Source organism: Scophthalmus maximus, chromosome 22 (genome assembly GCF_022379125.1).
Source record: "Scophthalmus maximus strain ysfricsl-2021 chromosome 22, ASM2237912v1, whole genome shotgun sequence".
Taxonomy (NCBI): domain Eukaryota; kingdom Metazoa; phylum Chordata; class Actinopteri; order Pleuronectiformes; family Scophthalmidae; genus Scophthalmus; species Scophthalmus maximus.
This window is the reverse complement of record NC_061536.1, coordinates 12,424,033-12,436,709: the sequence shown is the minus strand read 5'-3', so window position 1 is coordinate 12,436,709 and position 12,677 is coordinate 12,424,033. Positions and strand designations below refer to the sequence as shown.

General features: G+C 43.4%; 2 protein-coding genes across 2 annotated transcripts in view; both read right to left on the bottom strand.

The window, feature by feature from the left end:
- The window catches only part of LOC118292229 (fibrocystin-L-like), a 33,277-nt gene extending 24,575 nt beyond the window's left edge, over positions 1-8,702 (bottom strand). The window contains exons 1-24 of the mRNA XM_035620984.2: positions 8,653-8,702; positions 8,431-8,543; positions 8,236-8,313; positions 7,588-7,732; positions 7,385-7,493; positions 7,186-7,243; positions 6,991-7,084; positions 6,857-6,910; positions 6,651-6,724; positions 6,481-6,523; positions 6,243-6,313; positions 6,040-6,150; positions 4,982-5,074; positions 4,034-4,305; positions 3,857-3,948; positions 3,579-3,738; positions 3,052-3,187; positions 2,757-2,900; positions 2,383-2,537; positions 2,066-2,176; positions 1,780-1,917; positions 1,502-1,626; positions 1,210-1,373; positions 765-934 (exon numbers count right to left, since the gene is read on the bottom strand). Of these exons, the coding sequence (XP_035476877.2) occupies positions 765-934; positions 1,210-1,373; positions 1,502-1,626; positions 1,780-1,917; positions 2,066-2,176; positions 2,383-2,537; positions 2,757-2,900; positions 3,052-3,187; positions 3,579-3,738; positions 3,857-3,948; positions 4,034-4,305; positions 4,982-5,074; positions 6,040-6,150; positions 6,243-6,313; positions 6,481-6,523; positions 6,651-6,724; positions 6,857-6,910; positions 6,991-7,084; positions 7,186-7,243; positions 7,385-7,493; positions 7,588-7,732; positions 8,236-8,313; positions 8,431-8,485 (2,652 nt within the window). The 5' untranslated portion in view covers positions 8,486-8,543; positions 8,653-8,702. The remainder of the gene's footprint in view (positions 1-764; positions 935-1,209; positions 1,374-1,501; positions 1,627-1,779; positions 1,918-2,065; positions 2,177-2,382; positions 2,538-2,756; positions 2,901-3,051; positions 3,188-3,578; positions 3,739-3,856; positions 3,949-4,033; positions 4,306-4,981; positions 5,075-6,039; positions 6,151-6,242; positions 6,314-6,480; positions 6,524-6,650; positions 6,725-6,856; positions 6,911-6,990; positions 7,085-7,185; positions 7,244-7,384; positions 7,494-7,587; positions 7,733-8,235; positions 8,314-8,430; positions 8,544-8,652) is intronic.
- A 2,280-nt stretch (positions 8,703-10,982) lies between these two features.
- Positions 10,983-12,670, bottom strand: LOC118292167 (transcription and mRNA export factor ENY2-2). Its single transcript, XM_035620881.2, has 5 exons — positions 12,553-12,670; positions 12,356-12,426; positions 12,170-12,240; positions 12,011-12,085; positions 10,983-11,266 (listed from the first exon to the last, which is right to left on the bottom strand). The coding sequence occupies exons 2-5, from the start codon at positions 12,421-12,423 to the stop codon at positions 11,190-11,192; spliced, it is 291 nt and encodes a 96-aa protein (XP_035476774.1). The 5' UTR covers positions 12,424-12,426; positions 12,553-12,670; the 3' UTR covers positions 10,983-11,189.
- Between the last annotated feature and the right edge of the window lie 7 nt (positions 12,671-12,677).

Below are 12,677 nucleotides of genomic sequence, written 5' to 3'. Positions count from 1 at the left end.
GATCACTGTGGCGCCTCTCTTTACTGTAAGTTATATCACATGGCTGCGGGTTACTGAGCATTTGCCCTGTTTCTATGAGTCACGCTGCCGAGGCAACACTCTTCCTTCAAATCTGTTTTTTTTTACTTGTGCAGACGTCGTGGGCCGTTTCTAAGAATATCCGGTTAAAACTCAGCATATGCTCGCATTCTTCAACTTTTCGCAAAGATGATTTCAACGGAAAACAATCGATACTCTGGGTCGAACACACTCGGAGTTAAGTGACGCCGCAGGTTTTGATTCCTGACCCCCGGCCCGTCCTTTGTGTGGATTTCATTTCCCAAGACGCACAAAGCAGCAGGCGGATTAGAGACTTCACATTGTCGCCATCACCAAACTCCGACTGCACTGGAGGGAATGGAAAAGACCCATCTTCTCTCTCGTCTACTTGTACTTACACTTTCATATACTTTAAGAGATTTCAACAGCCAAAACACAATTTCAAATATTTATTGCATAGATATATAAAAAATATTGAGCCATAAGGAGGGGGCTTAATGTTTGAGGGAGCGTCTGATTGACTAACAGGCGGATTCCACGTGCTTGCGTAACTTCAGCTTCACCCTGGGCTTTCAGGCCTTCCACCAAATATGGGTTTCCTGGCCCTGAACCTAAACTAGACAGACACTCTGAATCTGTGTTTTCCTGCAGTCTACTGTACTGCACTATACCTCCATTTCGATATGACGCTGTTACGCTACATACAAAATCAATTAAGCAGTTACCTGCAGGAAGCCAACTTCCAGCATCGGGAACCCGAAGGCACATTCTACCGGTGTGGCTTCAATCTCGTAGCTGATCTGCGACGCAGAGGAGTCGCCTCTGGTCACAGAGATCACCTCGAAGGAACGGCCGGAGCCCTCGAAGGGCGGCGGCCTCCTCCTGAGGGGAACATCTGAAGGAGAGACAGCACCGATCCGTGAGAAATAGACCGTCGAAACATTTAGGTCTTGGCAGTAGTGAGAGACATGTGCGCTCAGTCCTACTTTTAGGCCAAAACAAAGATACTAAAAATAAAATGGCAGAAATTATGTGGGATTGTGCTGAATGATGCCAAATGCGTGTGAAGCTGGATCACTATTTTGTCTGTCGCATTGAGTAGATTAATTCAACAATGGTAAAAATGTTAATTTAAAAAAGTTATTTTGTTATGTTACTCGAGCTGCGTACCATTTTCATCCCTTGTGGTCGGACTCTTCCCAATGTGAACAGCGTCCACGTAGAAATCTCCACCAGAGGCGTCTTTGTGCAGGTACAACTCCAGCAGACTATATTTGCTTCCAAGGAACTGTGTCTGCACAGAACTCAGCAGGTCCATGCATTTATAACTCCACCTGTGAAGAAGAAGAGGGAGAAAAAATCACACTTGTTGTATATGCCACATATTTTGTTATATCAGTGTTTGCACATACTGTTTCTGACAAATCAAGTAAATCATTTGATGTTTTTCTTTTTGACTGACTTGTGGCCTTTAGCAAAGACTGTGTTGATCGTTGCAAACTCTGTCTCGGTTCGGCCTTCGCTGTTGCGGTAAGAAAATTTCATTCTGACGTCATCCTTCAACATTCCTTTGTAGGCAAAGCAAAGCTGGAAGGAGACGGAACACAATTCAATAACACAATTCAGTAGGGGCAACAATTCAGTTACAGACAGCGTTCAAACCAGCCGGGTTAAACCCACGCGTCGATAAACCAGATGTACGAATTCAACAGCAATAAATAAAGCTGTTGTGCATTTTACCGTGGAGTGTTGGTCCAGTGAAACCGGACCATAACTGCCACCGGACTCTTTGGTGAAGGTGTCCTTGAAAAGAACCTCGGCGTTCTTCAGTGACCACAGGCCACAGAAACCAGCGTTCTTCACACGAGCACTGTCAAACTGGTGAGGAAACAATAATCCCAAAAATCACATCCTGGTCCGGTCAAGCGCGTGTTTAAAAAAATAATAAAATGCTTTTATTTGTCAGTATTTAAAGGAATTTACACATACAAGTTTGTTCTCTCAGATTGCTCTGCACCGCACTGACCTGAGAGTTGTCACCTTCAAAATCTTTGAAGTATTTCACACTGGTGCCTTCAGTGGCCAGGATCTCCGCGGGACACTCGGCTTTCATCATGTCCTCCAGAGCCGACTGCACCTGTTCACAGTCACACAAAGGCGGCATTTAGCATTGTGTTTTCTGCAGCTTGCACACTGAATACACCGCATGTTCACCTGGGAAGTCCATATTTTAAATATTCACAGTTTATTAGAAAACTGTTTAAGTTTGAGGAGTTTGTTTGGACTGATTTTGGGGCAATCCTGAAATTCAGAATCTCAGAGGGACACTTTTCGACTACAGACCTGAACCTCAGTTGCGTTGAAGGCGATGGGCTTGGTGGGGACTCCCCCCCAGAGCAGAGTGAACGTTGCCATGTTGCTCCTGCCCTTGGTATCCTCCACAACAGTGATGTTGGTGTCAGAGCCAAACACCTCATAGTGAAGAGGTTTGAAATCACCTGCAGTCAAAAAGATGATCAATTGATTATTTGATAGTCAAACCAAATATAACAGTGACACCATAGTCTTCAACAGTCTGTAATGTCACACAACAAATCTCTGTAGAAAAATCTACACAAGGAAACTGCAATTCACATTTCATGGAAAATTAATTTGTAAGACTTTGAGGATGACGCCAAGTTGATACTCATCATTGTGTTTTTTTGTCTTTTTCTCACCTCTGTCAGAATTGAACGTGACCGTGTAGTGAGATCCTTGGCCGTCGTCGCGCTTGGCGACCTCGACTGTGTCGGGTTTGATGGACCAGAGGCCGTTCAAGGCTTTTTCCACAACATCTGCCGTGGCGCCGACTGGGATTGGTCCTGAAGAAGGCAAAGACAAGACTCACTGCGGTTTTATTGGATGAGGGCAAAACTCTAAGGGCTTTTCCCTCGTACAACTCGTACAACCAATGTATCCTTTCTTCCCGCTAACATTGTTTTATACAGTTAATCCAGTGCTTTCCACAATTACCCGTCTTGGCGTCTCCATAGCCCAGGTAGAAGAAGGTGCTCCCACAGAGATGGCTCGCACAGCTGCTGCTAACGCTCACAGTTTGGATCTCTTTGCCTCCAGAAGCAGTGGTGGGCCACAGGTCGAAGGTGACCACCTGGGTCACAGTGGAAATGAGCAGAGGTGAGACACAGCGGCGATGAAGAGGCGTACCGCGAGTCGTTTTACGTGGAGCTATACGCTGGGCCATATCTTAGTCAGGCTAACTATTTCCCCTCGGTTTCTGGTCATTATGCTAAGCTAAGCTAGTGATCCCATAGCTAACACCTGTAGCTTAACATTTAGCATAGGCTACAGATAATAGAGTGGTATAAAACCCCTCATCTAACTCTTTCTTTTCCATTTCCTAAAATCTCAAACGTTTTTTCTCTTCTTCCTGGAGGAGGTGAAATTATCTGTCATGTGCTTTAATCTTTATCGGGAGCCCTTTTTTTGGGGGGGGGGGCAGAATAAAGCAACAGGTTAGCACCAGGTCAGCCGCCACACACCTGTTTCTCATCCGACACGTCATAGACACCGTTGATATTCTGGACCTCGTTCACGGCATCGTTTGTCTGGTCTTCTGTGAAGGTGCTCTCTTTTTGGAACAGCCCGAGGTTGATGCTTGACGGGCCGCCATATTGTTGATGCAGGATTTCCATGTAGTAGCTGCAGAAACATTACAGACTTTGAGACATTTTCTTTTATATGTGAACAAAGATAAATGGCGCATTATGGAATTGATAGGATTTGTGGCGTTCGAGAGCTGAATTAGAGCCGCACTTACGGTTTTCCTTTCTCTAGAACCAGCTCTTCAGACTTCTGTGAGTCCAGTTTGGTGTGGTCGGAGACATATCTATGCTGGTGCGCTACTTTAACCTGAAGTGGAAGATGTAAAAAAACGGCATGAGATTGATATCAGCTCAGTTATATGAAAAGTTTGAACGAGACCCTCCGCTCATACTTTGTCTTCTGGGCGGCTGGAGTTGCTGAGGTAGAGTTCACATCGGTCATCACAGTGGAGGTACAGCCTGAAGCTGCCGCCGGCCGGGGGCACGAGGAAGCCCCTGGATCGCGTGGAGAAAGTGTGCATATCGGAAGGGAACGTGTGGCGCATGGAGTCGAACCACTGCGACCAGTATCCCGTCGTGTTCTCGTTGTAGTTCCAGATGTCCGTCAAGTAACGGGGCCTCGTGTCGTTCCACACTTCCATCTTCAGGCCTCGGCCACCTGGACCTGTGTGTGCGACCAAATGGAAATGAGTGGCGGAGGACCACAATTAGTGCTTGGAAGCAATTATGCCAATATTCAACAGAGAGTTAAATTGGAGGCAAACTGGTCAACGTATGAACACCCAATGACTGAGTGGTAAGTTCATGGGGATTTAAGATTCTTTGGCTTCACAACAAGTTCAATGCAAATTCAAATTTTTATTAAATCCTTTTCTTCTCGAGCCAAATGTTCCAAGGACAATTTCCGTGTTACACCAGTTTGTCGTTTGTCTCTTCCTTGCTTCAGACTTTGAAATGATGGGCCACTCAGCGAATGTGCTGTTCTTAATAACGAAGGATATACTGTGTATGCAAGGAATTGGTCTTGTTTTGTGTCAAGCGTCAAAGATGAGACAGAAATCTGCGGCCCCTATCTGCAGACGTCAGTACGCCCGGCAGTACTTTGTGTTTGATGCGTGATCAAAAAACGTGCTTATGTCACGGTCAGATGACGGATTGTCTGCGTAACAGCCCAAAGCAAATCAAAGCGTCCTGACACTCCATGAGATCGCCAGTCTTCAAGGGCGACGGATTTGTTTGACGGAATGCTTTAAATTCCTCCAGCGGCCGTTGACAACTGACGTTCGAGCATTGAACAGACAATGACACAGCACAAAACCAGGGGGACGACATGTTCTCACCCGGGTAGAGGCTCATTGTGTCGTGCATTGGGCGCCTGGCGGTCCTGCAGGTGATGCTGTCATCAGACACACTCTGGATTTCACACGGCAGGCCTGGAGGAAAAATGTCAAGTGAGTGAAAGTAACACAATGACTTTCCACTTTGCGCGGTTGAGTTTCAGCTGGGTATCGATTTACTGTAAATAGAAATTGCATTTCTTTCCTTCCGTTGCACAATTCATACCACTCCATACTTTTATTCCACTGCGTTCCAGGGATAAATACTTTACTCCACTAGAGTATGTTATCAGCTGCAGTTACTACACGTGAGGGATTTTTTCATAATCATGTTCACTGTTTTTTACTGTTAAATAAAATAAAACTTAACTTTACTTACTTTGCATTATGATATCGGTAATTTTAGTTAAGTGACAAGATCTAAATACTCAAGGTCAAGTTTAATATCCTCCCTTTTTTTCCTTTTGTTGTATTTTGTTTCTGAAAACACTAATTGTAATCGCGGGTTTATAGTGTATACGGTCCTAAGTAGATTTCATATCGGTGCTGGATTTTGATGATCATATCCGAATCTAAATAGTATTTTTATTTTTTTTTCCAATCTTTCTATCCTCTGTTTTCTGTATCTGGTTCATAATCAATTCATCACATTACATTTTCGGAGCTGCCGTGCCAGACTCGTATCAAAGGGCGCTGACTGACGAAGAATAACTTCCCTCACAAACGTGTCACATATCGACAGTTACTCAAAGTCAAAGACGTTGTCACGGTCTACTGTGTCTCAAAGCTTTCGGGAGATTCTCTCTTCTCTCTCTCCCGTGCAGGAACGCCGCAGTTGTCCTTTGTTGTAAGGTATGTGCACATTCTGTCTCGTTTGAAAACAATTGTAGCCGTGGCACGACTGTAGGCCACCGACAGTCTGTTGGCTTTTGTTTTGTGGAGACGCCCCGCCACATCCGTCGATCAGTGCGGAACACTTTGTCCCGCGTGAGGGACAATATCTGTGTTCTCACACTGACATTGTGATATGAGTTTTTGTTTTAAGCTCCCACTCCGGTTACCTCCGACGAGAACTCGCGCTGGGTGATCGGTTTGGTCGAAGAAGCGGCCGTGGACGGTCAGCAGGGTCCCGCCCAGGACACTCCCCATGGACGGAGAGACTCCCGTCACCTCTGATGGAAGTGAAGTAACAAATTATCACCGTGACACCAATAAATACTCCAGAGCAACTAGTTGCGAACATTGCCACAAATGTCCAACGTACCTGCAAACGTCTGCAACATGGACAGCTTGCCCACGGATGAAACCTTGTACAAACTCTTCGCTGGCAGACTCCTATAGAGTATGAAGGGAACATTATTACCGAAGTTCTTACAGTAAAATTGTTGTTGAGTGAAGTGTCAGTTTGGTCGCGTTCATCTATCTGTGCCCATCTTTTTATTACAATTTCTCAAACTGAAATATGAAAAACCGTCAAAATTGGAGTTGGTATGATGTTTCACCTTCCAAAGTCAGCATCCAGAATGTAACTCAAGTTGTGATGCCCTGTTGAGAATAAAACACAATTACTGAAGGACAGTTTTGGACAGTCTATACATTTACGTTTTTCAAAAACCCACACACACGTACATATATATAATCACAGCTATAACTGTGAAGCAAACCAGCTTACCAACATACGTTCCCGTCATTTTGCAGCTCATGTATCCCCAGGTAGAACCTTCTGAATCCAGTCGCAGGTTATATCTTGAGAAACATTTGAAAGACCTCGTTTGTATACATCATCAAACGATGCTCAGTATCATAATGTTTTTGGTTTGACATAGCTATGGAAAACATATCTGAGCTCTCATTGTGCTGCCTAGAGAAACCACTTACAGTTCATCCGACTCTGGTTTAAGCATCTCACACGGCATCGCACCCACGTAGGCTCTGCAAGAGAAACACGCCGTGACTGACGTCTCGATGAAGAATAACACTTCACAAAATGATTTGATGTCTATTTTTTATACCTCACAAATCGGACATTAAGTCCATTCGAGCTCTTTGCCGTGTTACTTCCGTACACATCTGAGAAGATCTGTCCTCGCATCGTCACCAGGAAGCCTGCAGGGTTTGTTTTTGTTGAAGTGGGTTTAATTTAAAGATCAAACTGGACTGATGGAGTGAATTGACCACATGCTGTACAGTAGAAGTGAGGACGGTACCTGGGAGACCACTGTCTTGAATCACATCTGTGATGGAAGGGGTGCGGTACCTGACGGCCTGAGGAGAGTTAAAAGTACAAATGGGAAAAGAAAGACGCGCGGAACGAGAGAGAAGAATCCAAACTCGACAGCGGGGAGGAACTGACGAATGAGTTCAAATGTAAACCAAGTGTCTGTGTCGCATTCGCTGCAAACTTACAAATATGCTGCAATGGTGGGGTTTGTAAGCGCCGCGGCATATTTTGCTGTCAGGGATGGGAACGCCATTCACATTCACATGGGCCACGTACTGACCATACGGCATGGGTCTGCGAAAAAAAAATACAAGTTTCGCTTATACATTTATATACTTTTGTTTTGTGTGTATAGAATAGGAAGTCCCCATGGCCCCATAGGCTGTACCTGGTGTAACACAAGATCTGGTTGCCGTGCGTGGAGTCTCTCTCCACATCACAGGGCACCGACCGGGTGTCTGACACCAGGGTCACACGGTTGCCAAAGGTGTCGTCCGCTGGATTTAGCTGGAACTGCTTCTCCTGAGCAAAACCTGAGAAATGAAAAGAACAGAAATGAAATGAAATGAAATGAACTGAACTGAAATGAAATGAAATTCAAGTCAAGTCAAGTCCAGTCAAGTCATGTCAAGTCAAGTCAAGTCAAGTCAAATAAAATAAAATAAAATAAAATAAAATAAAATAAAATAAAATAAAATAAAATAAAATAAAATAAAATAAAATAAAATAAAATAAAATAAAATAGATGAAATGAAATGAAATTATTCACCTTTAAAACGCCAAATGCAAAAATTTTGGATAAGGATTTGGGAGTTTCGTCCCACAAATAATCGCAATCTGCACATACTACAACCACTAGATTGTCTTTGATTAATTTTGGTCATTATGTTTTATTGATTTATGTGTCATAATCCGTTTCATCGCTGGATTTTAAAACAAGTACTCAGTTATTTCTTAAATACAGAATTAAAGGTCTGCGATAAGATTCAACCATTACAATTTTGGAGAAAACTTGAGGATTCGTTCAATCTCTTACCGAGTCCTGAGATGGTGAGTCGTGTTGCTCCATTGTAGCTTCCTCGACGTGGAGACACAAAGTTAATTTGTTGAGCACCTGAGGAGACAAGATGAGACGTGTTTTTTTCACCCAGCACTTTTAAAAACTTCATAGGCCTAAAGGTATTTTTTTTTTAACTATAAAAACCAGTGTTTGTTTGCTCGGGTTACTCACTGCAGCAGCACCAAAGTGCGAGCAGAAGAGCAGTCGGTTTCAACGCCGTCTCCATCCTGGAGAGTCTGCGCAGGGTGCCTCACCTGCTGCGGTCTGCAGCTCAGGTGCAGCTGCTGTGGGGACATGGGAAAAAAGAATTATGCTATTGCACAACGACGCCCTCTGATATTAAAGAGGATTTAGACAGATTTGAATGTTCAAAGTAAATAAAAATCTGTTAACCTGTCAGGTGTATCAGGTGTTCAGCCAGGGAGAGAGAGAGAGGGGAGATATTATCAGAGACAGACACTGGTTGTTCAACTCTTTATACAGGACGGCTGCTCCTTGTTCCACCCCTCAGCTGAAACTGGGAGGCGACAGGCAGCAGAGATCCAACCATCACCAGCAGTGTGATGATGCAGAATCTGCCTGTGAATCAGACTTAGAACAGATGAATCTGTGGATATGAAAACTACAGTTGGCAAAATACAACCTGAACCTTGTTGTACATAAGCTAAAATAGGGTATAGGTAATTCACCACAGGGATCACACCTCTTCCATTTGCTCTATATATTTAATGAGAGAGGCCATAATAATGACAAATAGTATCTTTAAAGCAGTCACCCTGCGGAACAGCTCCTTCACTGTGCCATTGTTGCCGTGGATGTTTGTCATGATTATTTCTTGATTAATAAATAATAAAGTTATATTGTATTGTGTTTTGATTAAACATTATTCCAGGGGCAGACAAAATGGCATGACCAAATGACTAGACGGTGGAAAAAACCCCCATCAGATTAAAACATCCTGGGTCAAAGACGGACAGATAAAACATCTGAATTGTGTCAGTAAATGAAAACTTGAGTGAATCTTTTTTAATACATGATAAGATATGTCAATTCTTGTGGCTGTTTTCTTGGTTTCACAACGTCCACTTCTTCTTTGTTGAAGTGTGGATCATCTTCAACAGTGACCTTTCATGTTACAGTTTTTCCCTCTGATACTCTGACATATGCAGGTGCTGAACTATGAGGGGGGAGGGGGCCCTCACATAAACGCAGTTACGACACCGCGGCGCAAGAATGTTCGCCGCCTTGTCATTACAACACAATATTTGGCAACAAACCCACCGGCACACCAGACCACTTCCCGTACCACACGGTGCATCGCTTTATTAATAGTCCACAATGATGACATGCTGAGCAGACAGAAATCAGACCATTACTGTATACCCACGAGTCATGTTACCCAATGTCCTCATTTTCTTCAACACTCTTGGAAAGAAAACAGGGAGGGAGACATCATTTCCTGTACATTAACAAAAGATAATCTTTTTGTGATTTGAGCTGCTGTGTGTGTGTAAAGCTTAGAAGTCGCTTAGGAATGGATAATTGCCCAAAGAAATGTTGTCAGGTGTTACATCCATGGTTACTGCAGCAGCGCTCAAAACGTCTTTACGATAATGGTATTTATGTCAACTTCCCCCCCCCCTTTATTGCTATTTTAAGCACAAAATGCTGTCTTGCATGATAAGATGAGGAATGAGAGGACGTGGGAGGAAAGACCTGCTTTAAAAGTTTTTCCACTCGTCACCTTACAAAAATAAATAGTTCTTTGAAAACAATTCATTAATTTTGGTTACTAAAAATGCAAAAAAATCTGAATGAAGAATGCGATAAGGAACTTTGACTGTACTGTAGGCGACACACAGGAGGGGATCAGGAGGGAGAGATATGTTGCTCATGCACTTAGAAAAAAGAACACTTTGTGATTAGAGGAGGCTAAAGCAACTCTTGGACAAAGTGGCAACGTCCTGCGTTTGTTTTCAGACATGATCGACCACTGTGGGTTGCGTTCACTGCAGCTTGGCCACAAGAGAGGAGACGTGGCAACCAACAACATGGGCAAGTATCACGGGATGAACAGCAAAACCTGGTAACTCAGGACTTTCGATGGTACAGCATCAAATTACAAAACATACACTATCTCAAGGCACTTTACAAAGTACCGTACAATAATAAAGAGAGAAACCCAACTGTTGTTTAACTGTTGCATTGTCATAATGACAATAGTATAATAAATGATTGGGAATTTATGATAATAATAATATTAATTATAATACTTGTGTAGTGGTGCCAGATCTGGATCCTCCAGCTCTGGAGTCAGAACCACGTCTTTCATTATTACAAGGAGAGTAAGATTAGATATTCACGGTCGGAAAATACACACACACAAGCTCGGGCTCTACCCACGCACCAAACAAAAAACACCCAACAACCTAAAAGTCTGTTACATGACACCTGTATGATCAATCGATGGGCCTTGAGTCACGAACAACAAGAGCTATGCCGCCGAGCAGGTTCAGGACAGTGATGCGTGAGCGTGTTGTCATCTGGCTCAACTTCCTCTGCACTAATACAGTGGGAAAAACAAAAAAAACGTGATTCCTGAAAAGGGAAACATTGCGTAATTGCCGCTCTGCGACGTGATGACTGACAAGTGTCCGAAACGTAGAGACGGATTTTATATTCTCTGAAGGAAACAGTTTCCTTTAAAGGACAGGACCACCAAATGACCAAAATAGGCAGGATTTTATTTTTTCCAAAATTGCGGCATAACAAACTAAAATCATTATGAAAAACACACGATACAAAATAAAAATAACACTTCATCAATGCTCACAATGAGAACAAACAGTCTGAATTGTGGATTTACAGTGAGTTTAAAAAAAAAAGAAAAAAGAAAAAAAAGAAGTGAAGACATCAGATCGGGATCCCGTTCACAAAGTTGCGTGTTGAGACAGAAAAGCTCGGATTCTCTGCAGGAGCTCTTTCTTCACACTGTCTGGTACGAGTGCTGCAGAGAGAATTATAACAGTAAAGTTTATCTCATATCATCTTCTTCTAAATGTCTTGTACATTATTCTGTTCACACGCATCCAAAATCCGACAGAGCCCCCAAGAGGGTCAACAGAGAATACACGTGTAAGTTTGTACTGTCGGTTTGCAAATCTGTTCTAATGGATGTGAGCGAGCAAGCATTTGTGCTTCGCGTGCACGACTGTGGTTTTGTGAGCACGGGACTGAGATGCAACTGCTCAACACCACCGGACAATCGCTCCCCCATCAAGTTGAAATTTGAGACTTTGGAGGCAGGACGATGGCTGATGCACCGCATTTGACTGTTTGCGTGACTCCTTGGCAACATGCCGCCAAACACATCAGCCACACTGCGGACGTGAGGTTGATGCTGGAGGTTGGAGCTTGGAGTATTTTGCTGTATTAAGCACTGAAAGTATTTAGTGTAACATTATTGTAGTTGTGTTACTAGGTTTGACTTGTTATGTAAATTTGTTAACAGTTCATTTCTATTTGTGTATTTAAATATACTTTAAACTGTTAACATTTAATATGTAAATTTTAAGTACCAATTTGCCTTGGCAATAACAAAAATCTTTTCTTATTGCGACTATCATTTTGAGCTGGCACCAATTAGGCACCAGTACAGTTCGGGAAGTATTGGTTCAGTACTGGTATGGGAAAAAACCCAAAAACGATGCCCAACCTTACTTATGCACAGTAATATTTATCTCTTTGTTACCTCTGCCTTTCGGTGTGACTTCTGTGACCAGGTCCTCCACTGTCACGTGCTCCAGGCCCTTTTCTCTGATCACATCTGGACACAGGAGGGAGAGGGAGCTTAGAGTCAGAGTTTCTCTCTCTCTCACTCACACACACGCACTAAATCATAATGCAATACCTTTGCAGTGAGCCTTCAGCTGATCCTTCCACCCACACTCCACCAGCTTGGCCCTGAGCAACTCTTTCAACCTGAGGACCACACATTTAATTGACATTACGTAAACACAGTGTGTGTGGACAGACTCTCAAACAATTCACAACCAAATGACTGCAGAGGGAGAGGGACAGGGAGAGGCTCACTTACCGCTCCCGTTCCCCCATTTCTATCAGCTTCTGGTTTATTGCAGCCCTCATTTGCGAGTCTTTGCTCATTGTCTGTGTGGGAAACAAATACAAAAATGGGGGATCGGTCAGTTTGGCAGCAAGAATGTGAGAAACATTTAATATATATATATATATATTTATATTGTTTTCTCTTGCTCGCGAACAGACAGACGTTACCTTTTGTCGGGGTGGATCAGCTGGGGAGCACGCGGTCCTTTCGCACAACCGTACCGTCTGAAACGTCGACGGTTCGAACGTTCCGCTTTGGCGGCGGTGAATTCAATTCGAACTGCAAAGCGACC